At 43.6% G+C, this 23,837-nt stretch overlaps 1 protein-coding gene across 1 annotated transcript in view; it reads right to left on the bottom strand.

Moving 5' to 3' along the window:
- The window catches only part of LOC126417145 (carbonic anhydrase 1-like), a 148,595-nt gene that overhangs the window by 46,447 nt on the left and 78,311 nt on the right, over positions 1 to 23,837 (bottom strand). The window contains exon 2 of the mRNA XM_050085043.1: positions 12,540 to 12,698. Within this exon, the coding sequence (XP_049941000.1) occupies positions 12,540 to 12,698 (159 nt within the window). The remainder of the gene's footprint in view (positions 1 to 12,539; positions 12,699 to 23,837) is intronic.

The following is a 23,837-nucleotide window of genomic DNA, read 5'->3' as shown; positions in this document are numbered from 1 at the left end:
TCGACCAGTGGAATGGTACCGTGCAGGCATACAGGCCCTCATTTCAAGGTGGCGTAAGGCCGTAGCATTGAATGGAAATTACATTGAAAAATAGTGTTGTGTAGCTAAAAGATTGGGGAAAAACCTGGTGTATTTCAATGCTGAATAAAACAACCACTGTTTTAGAAAAAAAATGTGTTGCATTACTTATTGAACTGCCCTCGTAAATGTTGAAATTTGTCAAATCCCTTGCTCGCAGGCGGTCGTAGCAGTGGCAGACACTGCACGCTCAACACAGCGGACACATATCTTTGATTGACGGCACATCGGTAAACAGATAACACGGCACAATACGATCGTAATTTGTAAGGCAAATTTCAGTTTCCGTTGGTAGTTTCTCTGACACAATTGCTCAGTTGCTGTTCACCCGAATTTGCAATTCATTTAATATCCATAATAATTAGCGTTATCTTTGAGGTATTGCTAAGTGGTAACAATGGAGCAAAACTGAATTAATTTCCTTTGTGATTTCATGGCATATGCTTGCTAATAGCATCTGTTTTTCTGCGAGTTCCAGAGTTTCACAGTAATGAGAAATCGAATTAATGATTGCATTCCAGCAAACATAAAATATGAAGAACATGGTATGCAATCGCAATTACCTACTTCTCCTGAAGACCTACATATGTTTTATTTATTAGTGAATTTCTTGAACATCCATTTCAACGATGTCGACATTTCGTAGAAATGATGGTATCTTTCGAAGAAACAAGTTATAACTCTGACAGTTTCGAGAATTGTGGTTCGACCGACGATTGTTGTACTAAGTAAGGTTCAGACCAAAAATTTAGTACCTTTAAGCCCAAAGAAAACATGTATGGTAAGAGCTTTCAGTGACAAAGGATAGGCTGTACACTTTTTTTGTCAAACGAAGAAAGAAGGAAACACTTAAACCTTAGCAGTGTGCATCGCCGGTTGTGTCCCGTAAAATCTCAACATGAGTTTTAAAATTGGAGAAAAGATATACATGATGAACGAAATGTGCACCAAAATGAAATTCGCATTAATGTGAAAGAAAAACTTTTCGAAAGATTTACAATTGCTATTGAGAGTCAATGCACTGTTACTCAGGACCATTTACGACACTGGGCGCACTGAATTGCAACTGAGATGAACACTACAGATATCCACCCTTCTTCGACCTGATTAAACAGATTCAGGAAATTACACGGAGCAGGAAGTCGGAAAATTATGAAGTTTACCTCAAACAAACGTGTAGAGGAGGCATCATTAGTCGGTAATACTGTAGAGGATTTCCTAGTTGACGTGGAGTTGAAGCTTCTTGTTATCCCTCACAAGTGCAGTACAAAGCCAATCGGTCAGGTTTCGTGGAAACTGGACTTTATCAATTCGAGCGAAAAAAAGACAGAGTCGCTTGTGCAGTCAATGAACGCCACGACACAATCGTGTACGACAACTCCAGTGGTACGTTTCTGTGGATTATTGTTTCTGCAACTTTATCTCTGTCTTCAGGAATATAAAAGGCAAATTAGGACCAAAAATTAAAAAAAAAACAGGAATGTTTGCTTGCAGAAGGCTTGTAATTCACATACCGAAATCTAGAAACATCGGGGAAAATAACTATGAATGTTGAATCAGAAACGTCTTCTTACCATCTGCAGAAAATGATTCGTTGCTTTTGTTGGACTCTTGGCGTGGTCATAACGATAGCTCTGTCTTTAGGAGAAGGACGGAAAGACCTAAAGTAATTCGAATTCCTTTAGGAACCAATAGTGTAATTCAGCCTCTCGATAAAAAAAGAAATTTAGTGTTGTGAAGTAGGTTTCAGATAATTGTCAGACAATATAATTACCGATAGTACTTTGCATTTCAGGTTTATCAGCAGAACAGCATTGTTAAACTTCAGTCATTTCTGCACTGTCAGTCTGTGTCATCGCATTTTACGAATCTGATACAGGTTGCCTGGTACGTAGCACAACATGCAGAACAAACGCCATGACCATCCAGTTCTCTCTAAATAAATTAGTAATTACTGTGAAGTGACAGAACGAGTTAATTTTGTTTTATTAGTTGTGCCTGGTCGAAGGAAGGTGTTTGTTTTTGTGAAGACTGGAGGTTATTCACAGGGAATTGTTTCATAGTTAACAAAATACTGTATACATAGATCAAAAACTATCAGAAGAAATGTGGTACAGGAATTGTTATGAAACATTTAATAACAACTAATTAAATTGCCGATTACTGGAAGTCACCTGCAATGTAGCACTGAAAGTGGAGGTGCCTCATGGGTATTACCATGGCAGTGGCTTTCCATGGAAGGCACCGCCATCTTTCAGTAAGCAGCACTCAACTTCTTGCAAGTGGAGAAGAGGATGTGTGAGCGCATGTGGGCATTTCTGTGAATGATTGAGCGTCCCTTTAGGTATGAGAGTAAACTTGGCAATGAGTTTGGCAATATTCGCCTCCATGATCTCTGCCCTTTCTTGCTTAACCACGACTAGTAGCTCTTACGATGTTTTAATTGAAACACTTTCATTCTGTTGTGTCACACTATCCCTTGCCTTAAGTGAGCCACAAACGCCGCAAAATAATGTACTGGGGTGGGGGGTAATGAAAGATGGCGCTGCCTTCCCGGCAGGTCACTGCCATGATAACACTCATGAGGCACCTCCACTTTCATTTTGTTTCGATGATTATCGTATAATCTCATTCGCCTTTAGCGTGTCTAAATTTTCCCTTGTTGATATTAATCTGATGGTTAGGGTTCAGGTAAACCGTCGTCAGGCTGGCACCTGGCTAACGTATTTATTACAAGAACAGCGTACTTTGTTAGTTGCAGTAGTAGAATTAAACCCGGCTATAGAGACGCATTTATGGACGCTGGAGGTAGCCACTGCATTAGGGGCAGCTTTAGAACTTTCCTCAACCAGCAAGCAAGTTCACGGATTCCTTTGTGATTAGCAAAGCAGGCCGTGGGCCTGGCAGGGCAGTGGGTTATGGGCCGCCATTCTGGCGGCCGGCCTTGTTCCGCTAGCGGCCAAGCAAGATGATGTGAACGCCATAACTGAATGCGAAATGACACTAACTGGCAGCGCCGGGCATCCTGGAGCCGGCATAGCCGCTTTATTAGCAAGTGGACATCATGTGGGAGTCTGGTCTCCTTATCCCACGTGCAGGTCCAGGTAAAGCGGCGTCGAGCTGGCACCCGGCTAATGTATTTATTACAAGAACAGCGTACTTCGATCACGAATTTCTCCGGATGCCGCGTTTCTCAGATGGCACCGCGTCCCGCCAAAACAGCCCCCACTAAATCGTTTTATGGGCGAGATGGTGCTTGTTTTAACTAGGAAGCTTCCCTCATCTTTGAAATGCGCCGGAGGTTTGGCTGCAGGACCTCTAGTCATTGTGTGCTGTCTTTTGGAGAACAGAATGTGTACTGCGCTGCAGTGATTGGTTGAAGAAGATCGAGTCTCCTTCCTAGAAAACATGATTGGTACGGTAACTATTGGTTTTCCATGATAGCTTAATTTGAGAACATCGGGAGAACGGCTGGTTTTTGGAAGGTTCTGGACAAAAGGGAGAGCCAGTGACCTGCTTCTCGACCATCGCAAAGTACAGTCGCTAGAGTTCTTCCGTATTCTACGGAGAGAGCAGTTAGTTGTAAAGACGTCTGGACATCCGGGAGAAACTATATATTTTTGCAGATGTGAGACAATCACCGACGCACAGGGGTGTCATTACCTTAGTGCGATGCTTCGGCAGCATCCTCACACAGACGATTGTTTCACGTCTTTCACCGGCTATATCGGTAATGTCGCGCAGCTTCGGCAAATTCAGAAGCCTCTCAATCGTTTCCGCAGGCATCTATATTCATAGCAGCCTTGTACTCGCAGCATTCACTCCCAGTGTCCACATTTTGCATAATTGTATCTTGACGTGAGAGACCAATCAGTGGAACGTTACAGAAGAGTGTGCTTCCCTAGATTGGCATCCTTCCGCTCCTAGTAGCCAGTCTCATTTATGCGTAATTTCCAGTTGGGTTCCACAAGTCTATTGCCAACCAACGTGAGTTCATGTTAATTAAATGTTATACAGTCGAAATTTCTGCTTATATGTGTTCTCTCTTAACACTGATTTTAGTTAATAAATCTTTTTGTGATAGCGTTGTTATCCTTGTTGTCAATTTTTCAATGACACCCATTCTCATCCCCTGTGATGTCATATATTTTGTTGTGGGTTTGAAGCAATTAAATTAATTGTATGACTAGTTAGCCAACTCAAGGGTGATCTTCACTGGGGCCACTAGTGAGATTTCCTTACGCTATTGATAATTGTGGCACCTCTTGGGTGTGGTGGTTACAGCTTTTTAGTCGTTTAGCAGGCAGGGAACTGCAGCTACCATAGGCTAGCTTGTAGCATCATACACGGCCTTGATTTTTTTCCCTCCTGCTGGTATCTTGTGTAACGATTGCATATCCAATAGTTCAGCTGCTGATATGAAATGCTAGTTATTCAAAAAAATTATTGAAGTGAGACGTTTTTGTACGGTTTAAGTGGTTAAAATTCATTTGTGTGCACTTTGGACTTTGTGCTTTGCAGCACTAGACCTCTTGTCAAAGTGGTTCAAATGGCTCTGAGCACTATGCGACTTAACTTCTAAGGGCATCAGTTGCTAACTTAGAACTAGTTAAACCTAACTAACCTAAGGACATCACACACATCCATGCCCGAGGCAGGATTCGAACCTGCGACCGTAGCGGTCGCTCGGTTCCAGACTGTAGCGCCTAGAACCGCACGGCCACCACGACCGGCTACACCTCTTGTCACCGCTATGTCTGCTTATTCATCGAAGAAAGAGAATTTCTTTTATGCTTGAACTATATATGGACGTTGATTGTTACTAACATGACTGAACTTGTTAAAAACGTCCTCAGTATTATTGAGGTACTTTTGAAGGGGTTGACCTTTACCAACACTCACATCTATACTCGCCTTGGACATTTGTTTCGTTTACGTACGTACTATACAGGGTGTCCCAGCTATCTTGTCCACCCAAAATATCTCTGGAACAATAACAGCTATTGGAAAACGACTTCCACCGGTATCAATGTAGGGCTGGGGCCAATGAATGTACATATTCGGAAACATTCTAAAATGAAAGTATATGTGTTTTTTAACACAAACTTACGTTTTTTTAAATGGACCTCCTATATTTTTTCTTCACTAATCCATAACATGACAAAGCACATATACAATGGTGTTGATTGCATCGCAATATTCCCATTACATCCCGAGATATTGAGACGCGAAGTTGACGCTTGATACACCCGACATGCTCTGCTAGCGCACGTCCTGAGGATCAGACGTGAACCCCATGCTGCCCGTAATCGCCATGTGATTGACAAGTAAGTGTCCCTCTTTATAAGTATGGAGGTGTGATTAGACATGTCAATCACATCGCGAATACGGGCAGCATGGGGTTCACGTCTGATCCTCAGGACGTGCGCTAGCAGAGCATGTCGGGTGTATCAAGCGTCAACTTCGCGTCTCAATATCTCGGGATGTAATGGGAATATTGCGATGCAATCAACGCCATTGTGTATGTGCTTTGTCATGCTATGGATTGCTCAAGAAAAAATGTAGGAGGTCCATTTAAAGAAACGTAAGTTTGTGTTAAGAAACACATATGCTTTCGTTTTACAATGTTTCCAAATATGTACATTCACGGGCCCCAGCCCTACATTCATACCGGTGAAAGTCGTTTTCCAAAAGCTGTTATTGTTCCAGAGATATTTTGGGTGGACAAGATAGCTGGGACACCCTGTATATCCAAAACGCCTCGACAAATGTTTCCCAATAGTCGACACTTCATCTCCTTTCCCTCTTCAACACTCAATAAAAGTTATTAAACTGTGCTTACTATTAGTTTTATAATAGGTACTTTGAATGAAACGTGGTGTTATGCTAAACAACGATATTATTCATTGATAAAGTTGAATGGTAAGGTATCCAAACGATTAAGTCACTGGTTTGACAGACACTACATACTAAGTGTCTTTTTCCAAAGCTATTTCACAGAGGAAGATTGCACTGTAATTCCTTCTCTAGATTGTCACACGGATGACAAAATGGTAGATACCGAAATAGATGACAGATGGATAGAAAAACTATTAAAATCGCTCAAAAGGGAAAGGCCGGTGGACCTGATGGGGTACCAGTTCGATTGTACACAGAGTAAGCGAAGGAACTTACTCCCTTCTTGCAGCGGTGCACCGTAGGTCTCTAGAAGAGCGTAGCGTTCCAAAAGATTGGAAAAGGGCACAGGTCATCATAGTTTTCAAGAAGGGACGTCGAACAGATGTGCTGAACTATAGACCTATATCTCTAACGTCGATCAGTTGTAGAAGTTTGGAACACGTATTATGTTCGAGTATAATGACTTTTCTGGAGACTAGAAATCTACTCTGTAGGAATCAGCATGGGTTTCGAAAAAGACGGTCAAGTGAAACCCAGCTCGCGCTATTCGTCCACGAGACTCAGAGGGCCATAGACACGGGCTCCCAGGTAGATGCCGTTTTTCTTGACTTACGCAAGACGTTTGATACAGTTCCCACCAGTCGTTTAATGAACAAAGTAAGAGCATGTGGACTATCGGACCAATTGTGTGACTGGATTGAAGAGTTCCTAGATAACAGAATGCAGCATGTCAGTCTCAGTGGGAAGAAGTCTTCCGAAGTAAGAGTGATTTCAGGTGTGCCGCAGGGGAGTGTCGTAGGTCCGTTTCTATTCAAAATATATATAAAAGGCCTTGTGGGTAACATCGGAAGTTCACTGAGACTTTTTGTGGATGATGCTGTAGTATATCGAGAGGTTGTAACAACTGAAAATTGTACTGAAATGCAGGAAGATCTGCAATGATTTGACGCATGGTGCTGGGAATGGCAATTGAATCTCAATGTAGACAAGTGTAATGTGCTGCGAATACAAAGAAAGAAAGATCCTTTACCATTTAGCTACAATATAGCAGGTTAGCAACTGGAAGCAGTTAATTCCATAAATTATCTGGGAGTAGGCATTAGCAGTGATTTAAAAAAGGATGACCATATAAAAGTAATCGTCGGTAAAGCAGATGCCGGACTGAGAATCATTGGAAGAATCCTAAGGAAATGCAAACCGAAATCAAAGGAAGTAAGTTACAGTACACTTGTTCGCCCACTGCTTGAATACTGCTCATCGGCGTGGGATCTGCACCAGATAGTGTTGACAGAAGAGATAGAGGAGTTCCAATGGAGAGGAGCGCGCTTCGTTAGAGGATCATTTAGTAACCGCGAAAGCGTTACGGAGATGATAGGTAAACTCCAGTAGAAGACTCTGCAAGAGAGACGCTCAGAAGCTCGGTAAGGGGTTGTGTTGAAGTTTCGAGAACATACCTTCACCGAGGAGTCAAGCAGTATATTGCTCCCTCCTACATATACCTCGAGAAGAGACCATGAGGCTAAAATCAGAGAGATTAGAGCCCACACAGAGGCATACCGACAATCTTTCTTTCCACAAACAATGCGAGACTCGAATAGAAGGGAGAACCGATAGAGGTACTCAAGGTACCCTCCGCCACACACTGTCAGGTGGCTTGTGGAGTATGGATGCAGGATGTAGATGTAGATGTAATGTGAACAATGGCGTTGCATTTTCTTGGAAATTTGGGATACGTCAAGCTTGTATATTTTCGTTTCTAATTTTAGGCACGAATCCAGGTTGTCGTCTGGAAGACAAATTCGCAGATTGCTCTTCATAAGGCTCATGCTCGAAATTGGCTGTCTGCATGTATATTTAGAACAGCAAACGCTATTTTTTTCACCTGATTAAATGAACCAGAATGATTATTCCAGCTGTTATAGTTCAGCATATCTTTCTTCGTCATGTCTTTCAAAGCAGACCACTTCTCCTGTGAAATAAGTTGACATTTTTTTTTTGGTCCAAGGCATGCAAAATTTCTCTCAACAATTCTTTACTTTTCATATCCAGTATTTGTGATTAAGAGTTGCCAGTGCCAATATTGAAGAGAAAAACGAATCTGGTCACAGCAACATCAAGTTTTTTTTCTGAAATCCTGAAACACATTGAGGAAAGCTTCCATCACATTTAAGTGTTTAGCTTTGAAATAGCGAAAGTCATTATCAGAATTATTTAGTTGGAGATTTTGATACCTCCGTCTGGGACCCCCTTGGCCTACTCACACCGCCTGCGTCCCTGGAGAAAGCCAGCCGGACCCCATGCGGCGAGGATCCGAGAAACGGGCACTGGAGCCATTCTGCAGCCACGCAGAGGATAACCGCGCTGACAACTTCGCCTCGCTCAAGAATGAACTCGTTGAGTAGAGTCTGGTAGACAATGAGGAGTGTACCCAAAGCTGATGGACCCTTGGAGCCATTACTAGGGAACGTCAAGAACGGAATATGAAAGCAAGTGAATTCTTTTGTGCTAGCAACAGTCGTTTTGCCTGCCTTAAAAGCAAAAACGTGCGACAACTAAGGTACTCCACAGGACTGGGGGGGAGCGTACACTATGCGCAACGAATTCGCACGGGGAGGCGTGCGAAAGAAGTCAGCCTTCGTAAAAAGACATTTTCTGGACAGTAAGAACGTTCCTTATAAATCACAGACGCCAGCAAACTCAGAGACAGAGACCAAATATTAGTCTGTCCAGGCCTCGTGCGAAGATAGCGATTAGAAAGAAGTGTTACGTGTCTGCACTCACAACTACTTCGCAATGCAGAAAAAGATCGTAAAAAGGTAAACTCATAAGATAGACGCTAGTTCCCGAGTCATACGCCAGCCCATGCCAGATAAAGAATTTCCAACCTGCACTAGGAGTCGCGGTCATGAAATGGCGAACAGTCAGTGGCTGGCACTGAAAATGTATTCCGCGGCCGACAACGTCGAGAAGAGAAAAATTTTGTGAAATCGGTGAGCTGAGAAATACATGAGGAAGTGAAAGGACGGTCCCTCAGACAAGGTGGAAGCAAGAGGACACAATCCTTACATGCGTAGCCAAAATCTGCCTTCCGACACTGTGCTATAGCAGATTTCGTGCCGTACCGACGTAACGACTGCCGCCGACAGCAGTACACGACGAATGATAACGAATTATGACGAGATGATTCTTCCCCTCCCCATAACTGAGTCGTGTCAACGTCCAGTCAAATCGGCCCTTATATTTTTGTTTTGGTTTGTGTAAGCAATACTGAAAGAAATTCATGTCTTTCATGTTCGGATCATGTAAGCATTCATACATCAGCCCCTTAATTTCGTACCCTTTGTATTAATTATGTCACTTGATTATTGGCTCCCAGCTTTGGGCGGCCACATTGGTAATTTTCATGTTATGTGATCTCACAAGCAATTTATAGATTTCACAACATTTTTGGCGACCAGAGTGGGGCTATTTCAATCGTAATCTACATCCTCATTGTCATTACAACAATTTCTCGACTCACTACAAGAAGTTTCCGTAGGCCTGGAAAGTGGACCAAAATTTATCTTTTAACAATCCGTAGTGGAACGTAATTATGAATTTTCAAATGAAATAATTTTTTCTGACATTAAAAAAAAATATATTTTTCCTTTCCCGTTTAGTTTTCGATTAACCATATTTAAATGAGACGTGACAAGTGACAAGTGAGTGTACCCTTCTCAGTGAGAGGTGTTTTAGTTTCTGCTACTAAGGAAACAAAACTTTCTAAACGTTTCGTCTTGTTAACCGACAGTTCTCGTTATGAGGCGTAAGATCTGTGTATTCTCTCTCCACTTCAGCAAAATTCATTAAATGATTAAAAGCTTTAACTGTAAAGGATTTGGTAGTCGCAATCACCAGTTGTGTATCTTTGCAAATTTCTTCTGGAAAAATCGGCGCAGAAGGCGGTTCTTGATGATTGAGTAACTAAGTATTTCATGATTAATTTTTTACTTTCGAAACAGCGACAAACCCGTTTCTGACGCCAGTTACAGCTTTTCTCCCCTCTATGGGAACTCAGACGAGTTTACCGAATAAAATATGATGATTTTCAATGCATCCAGTTATAGCATTTACTATATCCTCTCCGCGAATTTAATCTTTGAGTGGAAGAAATCAGAAAAATTGTTCTTTTAAATAAATAGCACAAATAGTGAAATTTGCTCTGTCTCTTTTTTCACAAGACCCATGAACTGCAATCGACAAAGCTGAGAATAATTTCAGGTCTTCGACTATGTCTTTGGTTATATTCAAAGACATTTATGTCATATATACCTTTAACTATCTTAGCAGACAATGGTAAGTCTTCATTTCTTTAGAGTATTTGATTTGTTCTTAAAATTCCGAAATAGCTCCTGCGATGTATTTATGAAAATACTATTAATGTATTGACACTCTGTATATGGTTTTCTTCTCTTAGCAGTCTCTTGACGAAGCAGAAAATCTGCGACATTAATACTATTCGAAGATTGCATCAAGTAATTAAGTACAGAGCTTGATTTTTCTTGAGTCTTCTGAAGTTCCTCAACTGCTTTGTTCCTTGCATCATGTACAGAGGATTTTATATTAAACGACAAAGCCACCAAGACAATTACAGTTCTTAAACTGATGACGAGAATACCTAAAAGTATTTGCAGCTTGTTCGAAAAATAGAGTAACTGTATGCTTAGTGTGACAGCTGTTCTCGCCCGCGTGCAATTTGCGTACCCGACTGGCGCTAACCACACTGCAGACTGTCGGTCTCACTCTGCTCGTGTATATATCGCTTACGCGTCCCACGCACGTACAGACAGTTTGAAACTTCGTGCCACAGTAAATGTGCATAACGACAGCCAGTGGAGAAGAAAGTAGCACTGACGGGGTAACATTGGAACGAAGCCACTGCGCTTCGGATAGAAGGAGGTAGAATTTCCAGTCGCAGGGGCGCGGGTTGTAACTACAGTTCCAGTCTTTCCTGCGGGGACACGAACTCAGACGTAATACATTATACAACACGATGAAAAGATACGAACTGGCGATACGCGTTGATATTTTACCTTTCTGGAAATGTACGAGTGCTCCCAGAAGTGATATTTAGTGGAAGAACCACACTCAGGGGGGCAAAGAGCCGTACGTAGTTCGAGAGCCGCTGTTTTTCGACTTTTGTTATAAGCTCTTGTTCGTGCATCTAAAACGAGTAACCTTTACATTTAAAAAATATACTAGTAGTACGCCTCAGAAGATAAAATTGGAACATTGCACTGCTTTCGGCGTATTATACGTGAATGAAAAATTTCATGATAGGTTTCGACATGTCAGATTGGACGATTTCCTGGTGAGACCTGAGGCATAAAAATCATCAGAGCCGCTTCTTGGTCCAGTTTTCGAAAATTACTCTCTTTCACTTAATTCATCGTTTTCTGTTTTTGGACAAAATATGAGGATCAAAACGCGCAAGAGGCAGGATAATACTTGAGGTAGATGTGGATCAAAACTGACAAAATATTATCTCGGAGTAAGTAATTCTGGCAAATCTCAATCGCTCTTTTACAGAAACTGTATTAACAATAATGCCTATCGAATCTTCAGATGTTGAACTGTCTGTAGCTCAATCATGTTTAAAACAACCTGAAAAAGTTGTAACGAAATTTGTAACTATTTGAAAAAGAGCTCTGAACAATTTCACAGCTGTCGTGGAATTGGTGAAAGTATTTGAATTGTGCACGGTTTACTTCCAAAGGCTCTTCCTTCACCTTCTCAACAACCATATTTTCGTCATGAACAAAGCCCTATCACTGTCGTCAGATGGTACAGACAAGACCGTTTTGATTCAAATACATCAAGTAACCCTCTACCGAGCTGATTATGTGACAAGCCGCGGGCTTAAGATCCCGTCGAGATGCGAGGTGTCTGTGCAACCAGCGATGGGCCAGCAGCGAAGCTGCAGCATAAAGATAACATGTCGCCTTGCGAGCAGCGAGATCTGACTTGCAAGCAGCGAGCAGCGAGGCTGCAGCGTGAACGTATACTGAGGCTCCGTAACTCCTAACCTCTCTGCCGGCCGAAGTGGCCGTGCGTTAAAGGCGCTGCAGTCTGGAACCGCAAGACCGCAACGGTCGCAGGTTCGAATCCTGCCTCGGGCATGGATGTTTGTGATGTCCTTAGGTTAGTTAGGTTTAACTAGTTCTAAGTTCTAGGGGACTAATGACCTCAGCAGTTGAGTCCCATAGTGCTCAGAGCCATTTATGAACCTAACCTCTCTAACACAAATTGCAATAAAGTGGTTCAAATGCACAAAATTGCGTGTGCGTTTTAACACGAACCGTCAGAAGCAGACTGGTAATAACGCAATACTAGGTATAGAGCAGTCCTGTTTAAATTCCCATCTGTCTATCACGCATCAGGTTTCCATCATTTCTGTAAATCGCAGGGTAGGTTCTACAGGTAAGGAATGTAAAGAGCTGCTCCAAGCCTGGTTGGACTGAGAGAGTTGCGTCACCAGTGACGAGGTGCTGAGTGGCCTCGACACAGCACAGTCATTTCGGCACCTGCTGTTCCGTCGTTACTGAGGCTGAGCTTGCAGGGCAGGACGTCGTATCCCGGCCAGAGCAGGGGCGGGCAGCCGTCCACCTGCTGCACGCACTCCGACCGGACGTTCACCGGGGACTGGCGCCGGCCGGCCGCGCCCGACGGCCACGTGTGTGGACCTGCAAAGTGAGGAAGAACCGGACACCTCTATCGGAGTCGAGACACATCACCCTAGGTAGCCACCGATGAGATTGTTGTAATTAAATGTAGGTCAGCATGGACAAATTAGGAAACAATGAGGAATATCAGCGTACATACCAATGTTCTGACTTTAAAACTTCCTGGCAGATTGAAAATGTGTGCCCGACCGAGACTCGAACTCGGGACCTTTGCCTTTCGCGGGCAAGTGCTCTACCAACTGAGCTACCGAAGCACGACTCACGCCCGGTACCCACAGCTTTACTTCTGCCAGTATCTCGTCTCCTACCTTCCAAACTTTACAGAAGTTCTTCTGCGAACCTTGCAGAACTAGCACTCCTGAAAGAAAGGATATAGCGGAGACATGGCTTAGCCACAGCCTGGGGGATGTTTCCAGAATGAGATTTTCACTCTGCAGCGGAGTGTGCGCTGATATGAAACTTGCCCGCGAAAGGCAAGGGTCCCGAGTTCGAGTCTCGGTCGGGCACACAGTTTTAATCTGCCAGGAAGTTTCATATCAGCGCACACTCCGCTGCAGAGTGAAAATCTCATTCTGGTTCTGACTTTAGTTTCAAACTTTACTTTGGTCATAATTCAGGATCGATTACAATCAAACTATTTACTCCAGATAGATTGCTTCAGATGAGATCTGCTTTGTAAACCACACTCATGCTGATAAATTAAGGATAACTGCAGAATGTGGTGCCAGACAACGTGGCACTACACAAAACTGGCGCCAATAGCATAGACACATAGGGAACACACACGACACAGACTTGTAAGTCCACGGTATTGGTGATAAGTCGTGAAAACCATCCCGAAGCACATTTGCTACAAAACGCCACAGTTTCCTGTGCATGTACCCCGTACCCCGACATCAGTACGAGATATGATCACCATGCAAACGTACACAGGCCGCACAACGGGTTGTCTTACTCTGGATCAGGTGGTAGAGCAGCTGCTGGGGTATGGTCTCCCATTCTTGCACCAGTGCCTGTCGGAGCTGCTGAATTGCGGTAGAGGTTTGAGGACGTGCAGTGGTACTTCCCAGGCGTGCTCGATGGGGTTTAGATTTGTTTAACAGGCAGGCCACTTCATTCGCCTGATATCTACTGTTTCAAGATACTCCTCCACGATGGCAGCTCGGTGGGGCCGTGCGTTATCATACATCAGGAGGAAGGTGGGACCCACTCCACCCCTGAAAAGCCGGACATTCTGGTGCAAAATGACGTCCCGATACACCTGACCCTTTACAGCTCCTCTGTCAAAGACATACAGGGGTGTACGTGCCCCGTTCATAATACCCCGTTGTGGAGCTCCATTCGTTATTTTTGTGCGACATTCACTTCTTCACCTGCAGCTGTTGGTTTGCCACGATCACTCACCACACCCGCTTTTGTCTGCGTTGTGACTTGACGGTTGCCGTTTTTTCCCTATATTCAATACAAATCTGCTGAACGGTGGCTCTTTGAACATCAAACTCTATGAATGCCTTGTTTAACTATAAGTTCCTCGCGGTGTTTCCATATTTATTTCCAATCCCTGTACTCGATCAACTTCTGTCATTTGGTTATAGTCGTTATGCTTGGTTTCTCGTTTTACAAACTATTCGCATCTTTGCAAAGATGTGCTGGAATTAAAAATAGGCTCTTTCTGACATTGACATAATAGCTCTTTGTGGGAGGTAACATCAACGAACTAGCCCGCCAAGTCTGGTAAGAGAACATTGCTCATCTTTATTTGGCACTTGCTTAAAGCAGTCTTTTGGAGCAACTACTTTGTTTCATTCGTAACAAAAAGTCATAATACCACATTACTGATGATTAGTTTTACTTGCAAGGTAACATCTTAAGTACTATTAATTAATTAATACGCTGTTAAAATTATGTCAGTAAGTGTTGTAATAATTAGCTTGGGGAAAAAATCTTGTTTCTGTTTCAGAAACATTTGAGAAACGGAATTCCTTGATATATACCACAACATCATTTCCTTTCATTTTTAGTTTAGAATATTTGCAGTGATATTTCTTTTTGTGTAGTTTTAGGTTTCCCGCTCCCTCTCAACCCTGTTCAGTCAATATATAAGGGTCAGGGAAATGAAAACTGAACACACGCTACAACAGGACTATGGAACTGGAAATGAGCGTTTGGCGTCATTGACCGGGAGGCCCCTTACGGGGCAGGTCCGGCCGTCTTAGTGCAGGTGTTATTACATTCGACGACCCATTGGGCGACCTTCACGCCGGATGGGGATGAAATGGTGATGAAGACAGCACAACACCCAGTCCCTGAGAGGAGAAAATCCCCGACCCAGCCGGGAATCGAACCCGGCCCCCTGAGGACGGCAGTCCGTCACGCTGAGCATTCAGCTATCGGGGCGCACAACGGAAGTATAGAATGGTTCCGTCCAAAAGTAATGACCACTTTCATCAAGACATTTAATGCACTGGGAGACAAAACGATCAATTCCTGTCTCCTAGAACGTAGTCGACTGCTGACAGATCCACAGGTGCGACCACTCTTGTACTTCCTCGTCCTACTCAAACAGACGTCTACGCATGCCTTTCTTCAAGTCACCACAGATGTGTACATCACATGGTGAATGATTCGGGCTGTGAGGAGTATGTAACAGAGTTTTCCAACCAAATAGCTGAAGTGTAGTCTTCGTCCAATTGGCAGTGTTAGGGCGGGCTTATCTGTGTAACAAGATGCTTTCGTCCGACAGCATTCCCGGGTGTTTTGACTGGAAGGCGCCTAGCAGTTTCTAATAAGTGTCATCCAAGCGCTCCGCATTGATTGTGTTTCCACCCTCGAAGAGCTCGACGAGCAGAGGGCCCCTTCAGTCGAAGAAGGCCATCATGACCTGACCGGAACTTCTTTGAACAGCTTGAGTTTTTTGGAAATTTGTGGTAGGGTCTTATGGGACCAAACTCCTAAGGTCATCGGTCCGTAAGCTTACATACTACTTAATCTAACTTACACTAAGGTTGGTTGGTTGGTTGGTTTGGGGAAGGAGACCAGACAGCGTGGTCATCGGTCTCATCGGAATAGGGAAGGATGGGGAAGGAAGTCGGCCGTGCCCTTTCAGAGGAACCATCCCGGCATTTGCCTGGAGTGATTTAGGGAAATCACGGAAAACCTAAATCAGGATGGCCGGACGCGGGATTGAACCGTCGTCCTTCCGAATGCGAGTCCAGTGTCTAACCACTGCGCCACCTCGCTCGGTCTTACACTAAGGACAACACATACACCCATACCCGAGGGAGGACTCGAACCTGCGACGGTGGCTTCAGATTTGTTTGGCTGGAGAGATGTGGGATATTTCCACCGCTGGCCTTGCTATTTGCTCTCGGGTTCGAATGCTGCCGGACAAAATAACCCTGTTGCACGATAATGCCCACTCCCCAACTGCCAGTCGGACGAAAGCTATGCCCCATCGATTTGGTTGGGAAACACTGCAACATTCTCCGTAAAGCCCGGATCTTTCACCGTGCGAGTTCCACATCTTTGGTGACGTCGGTATCAGTAGGACGAGGAAGTTTAGGAGTGGATGCGGTTGTGGACCCGTCGGCAATCGGCAGCGTCCTCTGAGACACGAATTGATCGTCTCGTCTTCCAGTGCGATAAACGTCGCAACGCTTCTGCTGCTTACTATTGAATGGAAGGAATCCATGGTTCCATCGTGGAGGGTATTCGGTTACCATTCGAGTGCGCTCCAAGTTATAAAACACGATTTTCATTACTGAAGGACTCTCAATGTCTTTTGGATGTACGGAATTACGTGTATAATTGCTGTGAATGTAACTTAAAACTACACGAAACGTAATGTAATTCGTAAGCTGCACTTTAAATCTGACGTATGTCATAGGAACGGTTTCAGGAGCCAATCCAATAAAAGCGGAAACCTGAGGTGAGAGCCGGCACTAGCGCAATGGGAGCAGTGGTGGTGAGAATCTTGCCACGGCGGTAGAAAGCAGACGCTTTATTAGCTGCGGACGTGCGTATGTTTCCTGCCTTGCTTTGAGGGGCAACACTCATGGAGGGAGATAGTTGAGCGCATCTGACTTGTCTTGTTACTCCTAAAACAACACATACATTTCGCAATGATTTATACGTTATTAATAGAATTAAAAATCCTCCCAACTAACAACACACGAAGCTGTAGCGCTGCTATCCTGAACAATAAACGACTACGGGGGAATTTTTGATTTGGGAATCCACAGTATTATTGGGGCATGTATTAATGCCATTTAAAATAATGTACAAGTAAATCTTACGGTGACTCATTGTTTGATGTAGTTGCTTACAAAGAGTGAAGCTTAACTTCTCCGAAATAGTTTCGGAAGCTGTTCAGAGATACTTTCTGAGCATTTTGGTATAAGGTACACGTGGTTAAGGTTGGCTCACTTTTGATTCTTTTCCCCAGTCATCCTTCTCTCTAGAATGCCTTGAAGAATTCAGATCAACAGTACAAATGTCGACGATGTGCTTGGTACGTCTTGTCCGGTAAAAGTTTGTTCCATTCACACAAGTTATTTGCTGTTGACAATTGTAATGGCCTCCTTACTCTTTGTCTTCAAGACAGCGTTCAGTACCGTTCGATTTGGTTTCGGGTTTGATTTTCCGGCAGAATTAGTTGTAAGTCAACGGAGACACTGTTGAAAAGATGGCCGATATGCATCTCGCGCACAGTGCACTGAAAGAACTGATTCGACACAGTGTGATAAATGACTTTCGTCTGTAATTTTGTATAACAAACTTTTTCACTCTTGTGGTGGTGAATAAGCTGCTGTGTCGAATATATCGATACATTACATTATTGCCGGCCAGGGTGGCAGAGCGGTTCTAGGCGCTACAGTCTGGAACCGCGCGACCGCTACGGTCGCAGGTTCGAATCCTCCCTCGGGCATGGATGTGTGTGATGTCCTTAGGTTAGTTAGGTTTAAGTAGTTCTAAGTTCTAGGGGACTGATGACCTTAGAAGTTAAGTCCCATAGTGCTCAGAGCCACTTGAACCATTACATTATTGCGACGTTATGAGATACCAGAGATAACTGGTCCTATATAAGAAAACCGATCTGATCTTAATCTAGCTACGTAGCATCTATTTTTTATATTTTCTATAAATTCGTGATTGATAGTGGCTTGTTATTACCAGAGACAAGGTCTTGCCTCTACAGTGGCACTCCACCTCTTAATCAATCACCTAGCGCTGACAACACCGAAATAGTGATCTTCCTTAAGCATATAGTCTCAGATGTCGTACAACGTTACACTGCCTTGCTACTATCTTGGTCATCAGTCTTCTGATTCGTTTGACGTGGCTCACCACGAATTCCTCTCCTGTGACAACCTCTTCATCTCAGAGTAGCACTTGCCCAGAACGTCCTTATTGGTTGGATCTATTTCAATACACCCTCTACACTTCCCTGAAGTGTCATGGAAGTTATTTATTCATATCTTCGTACATCCTGTCTCCGTGTGTGACAGATGATGTTCTCCTCGTCTTTTCTGCAGACGACCTCCTAATTTATTAGCTTTTAAATCTAGCTAATTCTACAGGACAACACATCAAAGACATCCATTCACTGATCTTCCCTCTATCCCGCCGTCCAAGGTTCATTTTCGTGCAATGCTGTGTTCCAAATGTAGAGACTCAGAAGTCAGTTCGTCAAATTAAAGCATATGATAGAGGCTAACAGATTTCTTTTAATCGGGAATGTCTCGTATGCCTGTGCTAGTATGCTTTCATCTCCTCTTTGCTTCTTCGGTAACAGATTTCGATTTTTGTTCACCTCCTTTGTGGTCCCAAATTTTGGTAATAATTTTATCGCTAATCTCATTTCTAATATTCCTTGTTACTTTCGATATTTTTCGGTTTATTATCAATCCATATCGTGTGCTCACTAGTCAATTCATTCGATTTAAGAGGTCCATTAACTGTTATTGTGACACAGTGATTCGCGCACTGGACACATATTCGGGAGGACGACGTACCAAATCCTCGGTGTATCGTGATGTTCCTAAACCGCACAAGGCAAATGTCTGGACGGTCATTTTGAAAACGCACGGCGAATTTCCTTCCCCATTCTTCCATAATCTGGGCTTGTGCTCCGTCTCTAATGACACTGTTACCGACCGAACGTTAAGCTCTAATTCTCCTTTCTTTCAATTCTTCGGCTCTGTCACTAAGAACAGCAGTGTGGATCTTATCACTGATATGTCTTCACCTTGAAGTCCAATGCGCCTCCTTGACCTATTTCTTACATCAGTTGTTGCGTCTTCGATGTATATGAGTAGAATGAACAGTACTGGCAAAAGAATGCATCCCTGTCATACCTACTTTTTGATCCGTGTACTTGGTTCATGTCCTGCCATTCCCTTTTGGTTCTAAGACGTATTTTATCCGTCTTTCTAAATGGTTTTCACCCATATCCCGCTACATTTTACCTCTTGCAGTATTTTACCTTATCGGACGCCTTCACTACGTCGGCAGATCCTATGTACGTGTTTTGCCATCTCTTAAGTCTTGCTTCCAATATCTAGCGCGCTATGATAGCTATCTGTTTAGTGCCCCTGCCTTTCCTAAAGCCTAATATGTGGTCAGCTAACAGGTCCTCAATTTTTCTTTTCTACTCCTCTGAATTATTTTTGTCAGCAACTTCGGTCCAGAAGCTGTTAAACTGGTTGTGCGACAGCTCTTGCACTTTTCTGCCCTTGCTACCTTCGGGGTTGTGTGGATGATATTTTCCGGAAGGACTGACTATATGTCTCCAAACACAGATTCTACATGCCAAATTGAATTAAATATACTCATTCCATCTAAGAGTTCGCTCCTGTGTATTTAACAGCGGAAATACATTCTTACTGTTCCGCCTTAGTTTTTAATTTCACCGAAAGTGTATTTTACTTTTCTGTGTGCACAATCACTCATTCCGACAATCCTCTCTTTTTTAGATTCATTCGTTTCCTTCTCCAGCCGTACTGTTTCCGCTTTCCTGCATTTCTACCCATTTTTTTTCGAAAGTGCCTGATACTGTTGTCTTCCTGTCTTTCTGTAAATGTACGTTACTGATACTGCCCTATTTACATGCGCATCATATCAATGTAAATGTAAATTTTAATTTTTTGTCATGTCAGAATGCACTTTCCTTTGCCCTCTTTGAGTAAACTGATCATTTTTGAATTCACGTACTTTTTCGATAAGCTCGCGCCCGCTACGCAGTGTTATCAGGCTTCCCTTCCTCCCCCGCCCCTTCCGCGGCCACCACGCCAACAAGCTGGGAGCGCTACACAGGCCGAGAACAGCTGACTTACTGTGTAGCCGACAACGTTTATAATGTGGGCGTCAGAAACGTCAGATTAATGTATCCCTAAAATAATTGAATGCTTGCAGTAATGTTACAAAATCAGTAATGGGTACTTGTTTCGTTCCTGGCCTACGATTTTAAAGAGTAGCTCAGGTATTTAATTTAATTTGGCAGCTTGAATGGTGATGGAAGAAATGAAGGGTGAACTAGTGAGGTTTAAAAAAAAAATGAAGTAAGAAATATAGCATATTCCTATTTTATTTCTATATCCAAAGAGCTGTGTTTATTACGTTGCAACGGTGCACTTCGATGATATCTGAAATAAGAACCACAAGGCTCCATTTTTGTCTCGTAAAGCGGCAATCTATATACAGTGTATCAGTTAATAGCGCATATCGTTTGAACTTAAGTTAGCTCACACATCCATCAACATGCACTGAAGCACCACGAATCAGCTGATTTCGTTATTCACGCACTTCGTTACAGAACAGTATCTGAAAAGGATAAATATTAGTTCCCTATAACGAAACAACGGCTAGTTCGTTTTGTAGGATGTATTCGTTTTTCACATTTAGAAGACTTATATTCATCTTCTTGTAGTAATTATATGTTAATTTACATCTGTATGCACGATGACGTGGCGTAAGAATTCCTAAAATTACAGTCTGTCTTGTCCACGGCGCCACCATAGTTCACTGTTTCCTTACTCGGAGTCAACACTCTTCTGTTTTGTGAAAAAATAAAGGAAAGAAAAAGAGTCGTGCATGAAACAAATGAGTGAAGGGGTGTACTTGGCCGTTTTATAAACACCATCAAAAAGCAGCTCGGTCGCTCCTCTTTTCTGCTGTGGTGAGACCAGATATTCTCACTGCCAACTCTGCTTCTCTATCTCGGGGTCACACTGAAACACCCAGCACTCCTGATAAGGCAGCTATGGTAGACACCTGGATTGGACTGACACAGCTGCAACATTACTGCTGTTGGTTCGGTGCGTTGGTGATTTTCAGCGGGCTTGTGTAGTCCTAGAACCGAGCGGGCGGTTCCTTTAATCATACGCTATGTGATCAAAAGTATCCGGACACCTGGCTGAAAATGACTTGCAAGTTTGCGGCGCCTTCAGTCCGTAATACTAGGATTCAGTATCGTGTTGGCCCACCCTTAGCCATGATGACAGCTTCCACTCTCGCAGGCATACATTCATTCAGATGCTGGAAGGTTTCTTGAGGATTGGCCGCCCATTCTTCACGAAGTGCTCCGCTGAGAAGACGTATCGATGTCGGTCGGTGAGGCCTGGCACGGAATCGGCTTTCCAAAACATACCAAAAGTGTTCTGTAGGATTCAGTTCAGGATTCTGTGCAGACCAGTCTATTACAGGGATGTTATTGTCGTGTAACCACTCCGCCACAGGCCGTGCAATACGAACAGGTGATCGATGGTGTTGAGCGACGTAATCGCCATCCGCGAATTGCTCTTCAACAGTGGGAAGCAATAAGGTGCTTAAAACATCAATGTAGGCCGGTGCTGTGATAGTGCTACGCAAAAAAAAAAAGGGGTGCAACCTTCCTCCATGAAAAACACGACCAAATCATGAAACCACCACCCCCGAATTTTACTCTTATCATTACACATGCTGGTAGATGACGTTAACCGGGCATTCGCCATACCCACATCCTGCAATCGGATCGCTACGTTGTGTGCCGGGATTCGTCACTCCACACAACGTTTTTCCACTGTTCAATTGTCCAATGTTTACGCTCCTTATACAAAGCGACGTGTCGTTTGGCATTTACCGGCATGATGTGTGGCTTATGAGCAGCCGCTCAACCATGAAATCCAAGATTTCTCACCTCCAACCTATGTGTCATAGTACTTGCAGTGGATCCTGATGCAGTTTGGAATTCGTGTTTTATGGTCTGGATTGATGTCTGCCTATTACAAATTCCGACCCTCTTCAACTGTCGGCGGTCTCTGTCAGTCAACACACGAGGACGGTCTCTATGCTTTTGTGCTGTACGTGTCCCTTCACGTTTCCACTTCACTATCTTTTCGGAAACAATGGACCTAGGGATGTTAAGGAGTGTGGAATCTCTCGTACAGATGTAGTACACAAGTGCCACCTAATCACCTGACCACGTTCGAAGTCCGTGAGTTCCGCGGAACGCCTCATTTTGCTCTCTCACAATGTCTAATGACTGCTGAGATCGCTGATATGGAGCACCCGGCAGTAGGTGGCGAAAAATGCATCTAATATGAAAAACGTATGTTTTTGAGTGTGTCCAGTTACTTTTTATTACATAGTGTATTCTAATATTTGTGTGAGATTTTGGAAACTGATTCATTATTGATTTTCAGTTACTCCAGTATCGGCTTGATTGTGATAGGTCGTTTGTAGTTAACCACGTCCTCCACTTCTAAATCTCCATCTACGTAGACATTCCGCAAGCCAACGCACTGTCTGTGGTGGAGGGTACGCTCTACCACTACTACTAGTTTCCTTTAATGTTCCACTCGCAGAAAGATCGAGGGAAAAACGACTGTCTATATGCCTTCGTGTGAGCTCTAATTTCTAGTATGTTATCTTCGTGGTTCCTGTGCGCAATGTATGTTGACGGCAGTAGGGTCGTTCTGAAATCAGCTTCAAATGCCGGTCCCCTAAACATTCTCAGTAGTGTTCTTCGATATGAATGTCTTCATCACTCCAGGGACTCCCACTTGAGCTCTCGAAACATACCCGTAACACTTGAATGTTGATCGAACCTACCGGTAACAAATTTAACAGCTCGCTTCTGAACTGCTTCGATGTCCTCTTTCAATTGAGCCTGGTGTGGATACCGCAGACTCTAGCAGTACTCAAGAATAGGTCGCACTAACGTCCAATACGCGGTCTGCTATACAGTTGTACCACACTTCTCTAAAATTCTCCCAATAAACTGAAGTTGTCCATTCATCTTCCCCACCGCAATCTTCACATGCTCATTCAATTTCATATCGCTTCGCAACGTTACGCTCAGATTTTTGAACATCGGCAATGTTTTTACTACTCATCCGCATCACCTTACATTTTTCTACACTTAGAGCTAGCTTCCATCCATCACATCAAATAGAAATTTTGTCTCGTTGATCTTGTATCATCCTACACTCACTGTTCTTCGACACCTTCCTGGCCACTGCCACGTCATCAGCGAACAACGGCAGATTGCTGCCCACCCTGTCGACCACTTCATTTACGTGTACAGAAAATAGCAACCGTCCTAACACACTTCCCTGTGGTACCCCTGATATTACCCCTGCCTTGAATGAACACTCGCCGTCGACTATAACATACTGGGTTCTATTACATAAAAAGTCTACGAGCCAGTCACATATCTGGGTGCCTATTCCGTATGATCGTACCTTCGTTAACGGTCTGCAGTGGAGTACCTTGTTGAACGGTTCTCTGAAACCTAGAAATATACACTCCTGGAAATTGAAATAAGAACACCGTGAATTCATTGTCCCAGGAAGGGGAAACTTTATTGACACATTCCTGGGGTCAGATACATCACATGATCACACTGACAGAACCACAGGCACATAGACACAGGCAACAGAGCATGCACAATGTCGGCACTAGTACAGTGTATATCCAGCTTTCGCAGCAATGCAGGCTGCTATTCTCCCATGGAGAAGATCGTAGAGATGCTGGATGTAGTCCTGTGGAACGGCTTGCCATGCCATTTCCACCTGGCGCCTCAGTTGGACCAGCGTTCGTGCTGGACGTGCAGACCGCGTGAGACGACGCTTCATCCAGTCCCAAACATGCTCAATGGGG

Source organism: Schistocerca serialis, chromosome 8, assembly GCF_023864345.2.
Source record: "Schistocerca serialis cubense isolate TAMUIC-IGC-003099 chromosome 8, iqSchSeri2.2, whole genome shotgun sequence".
NCBI classification, from domain to species: domain Eukaryota; kingdom Metazoa; phylum Arthropoda; class Insecta; order Orthoptera; family Acrididae; genus Schistocerca; species Schistocerca serialis.
The sequence above is the reverse complement of the archived record's forward strand: the minus strand, read 5'-3'. Positions and strand labels throughout refer to the sequence as shown.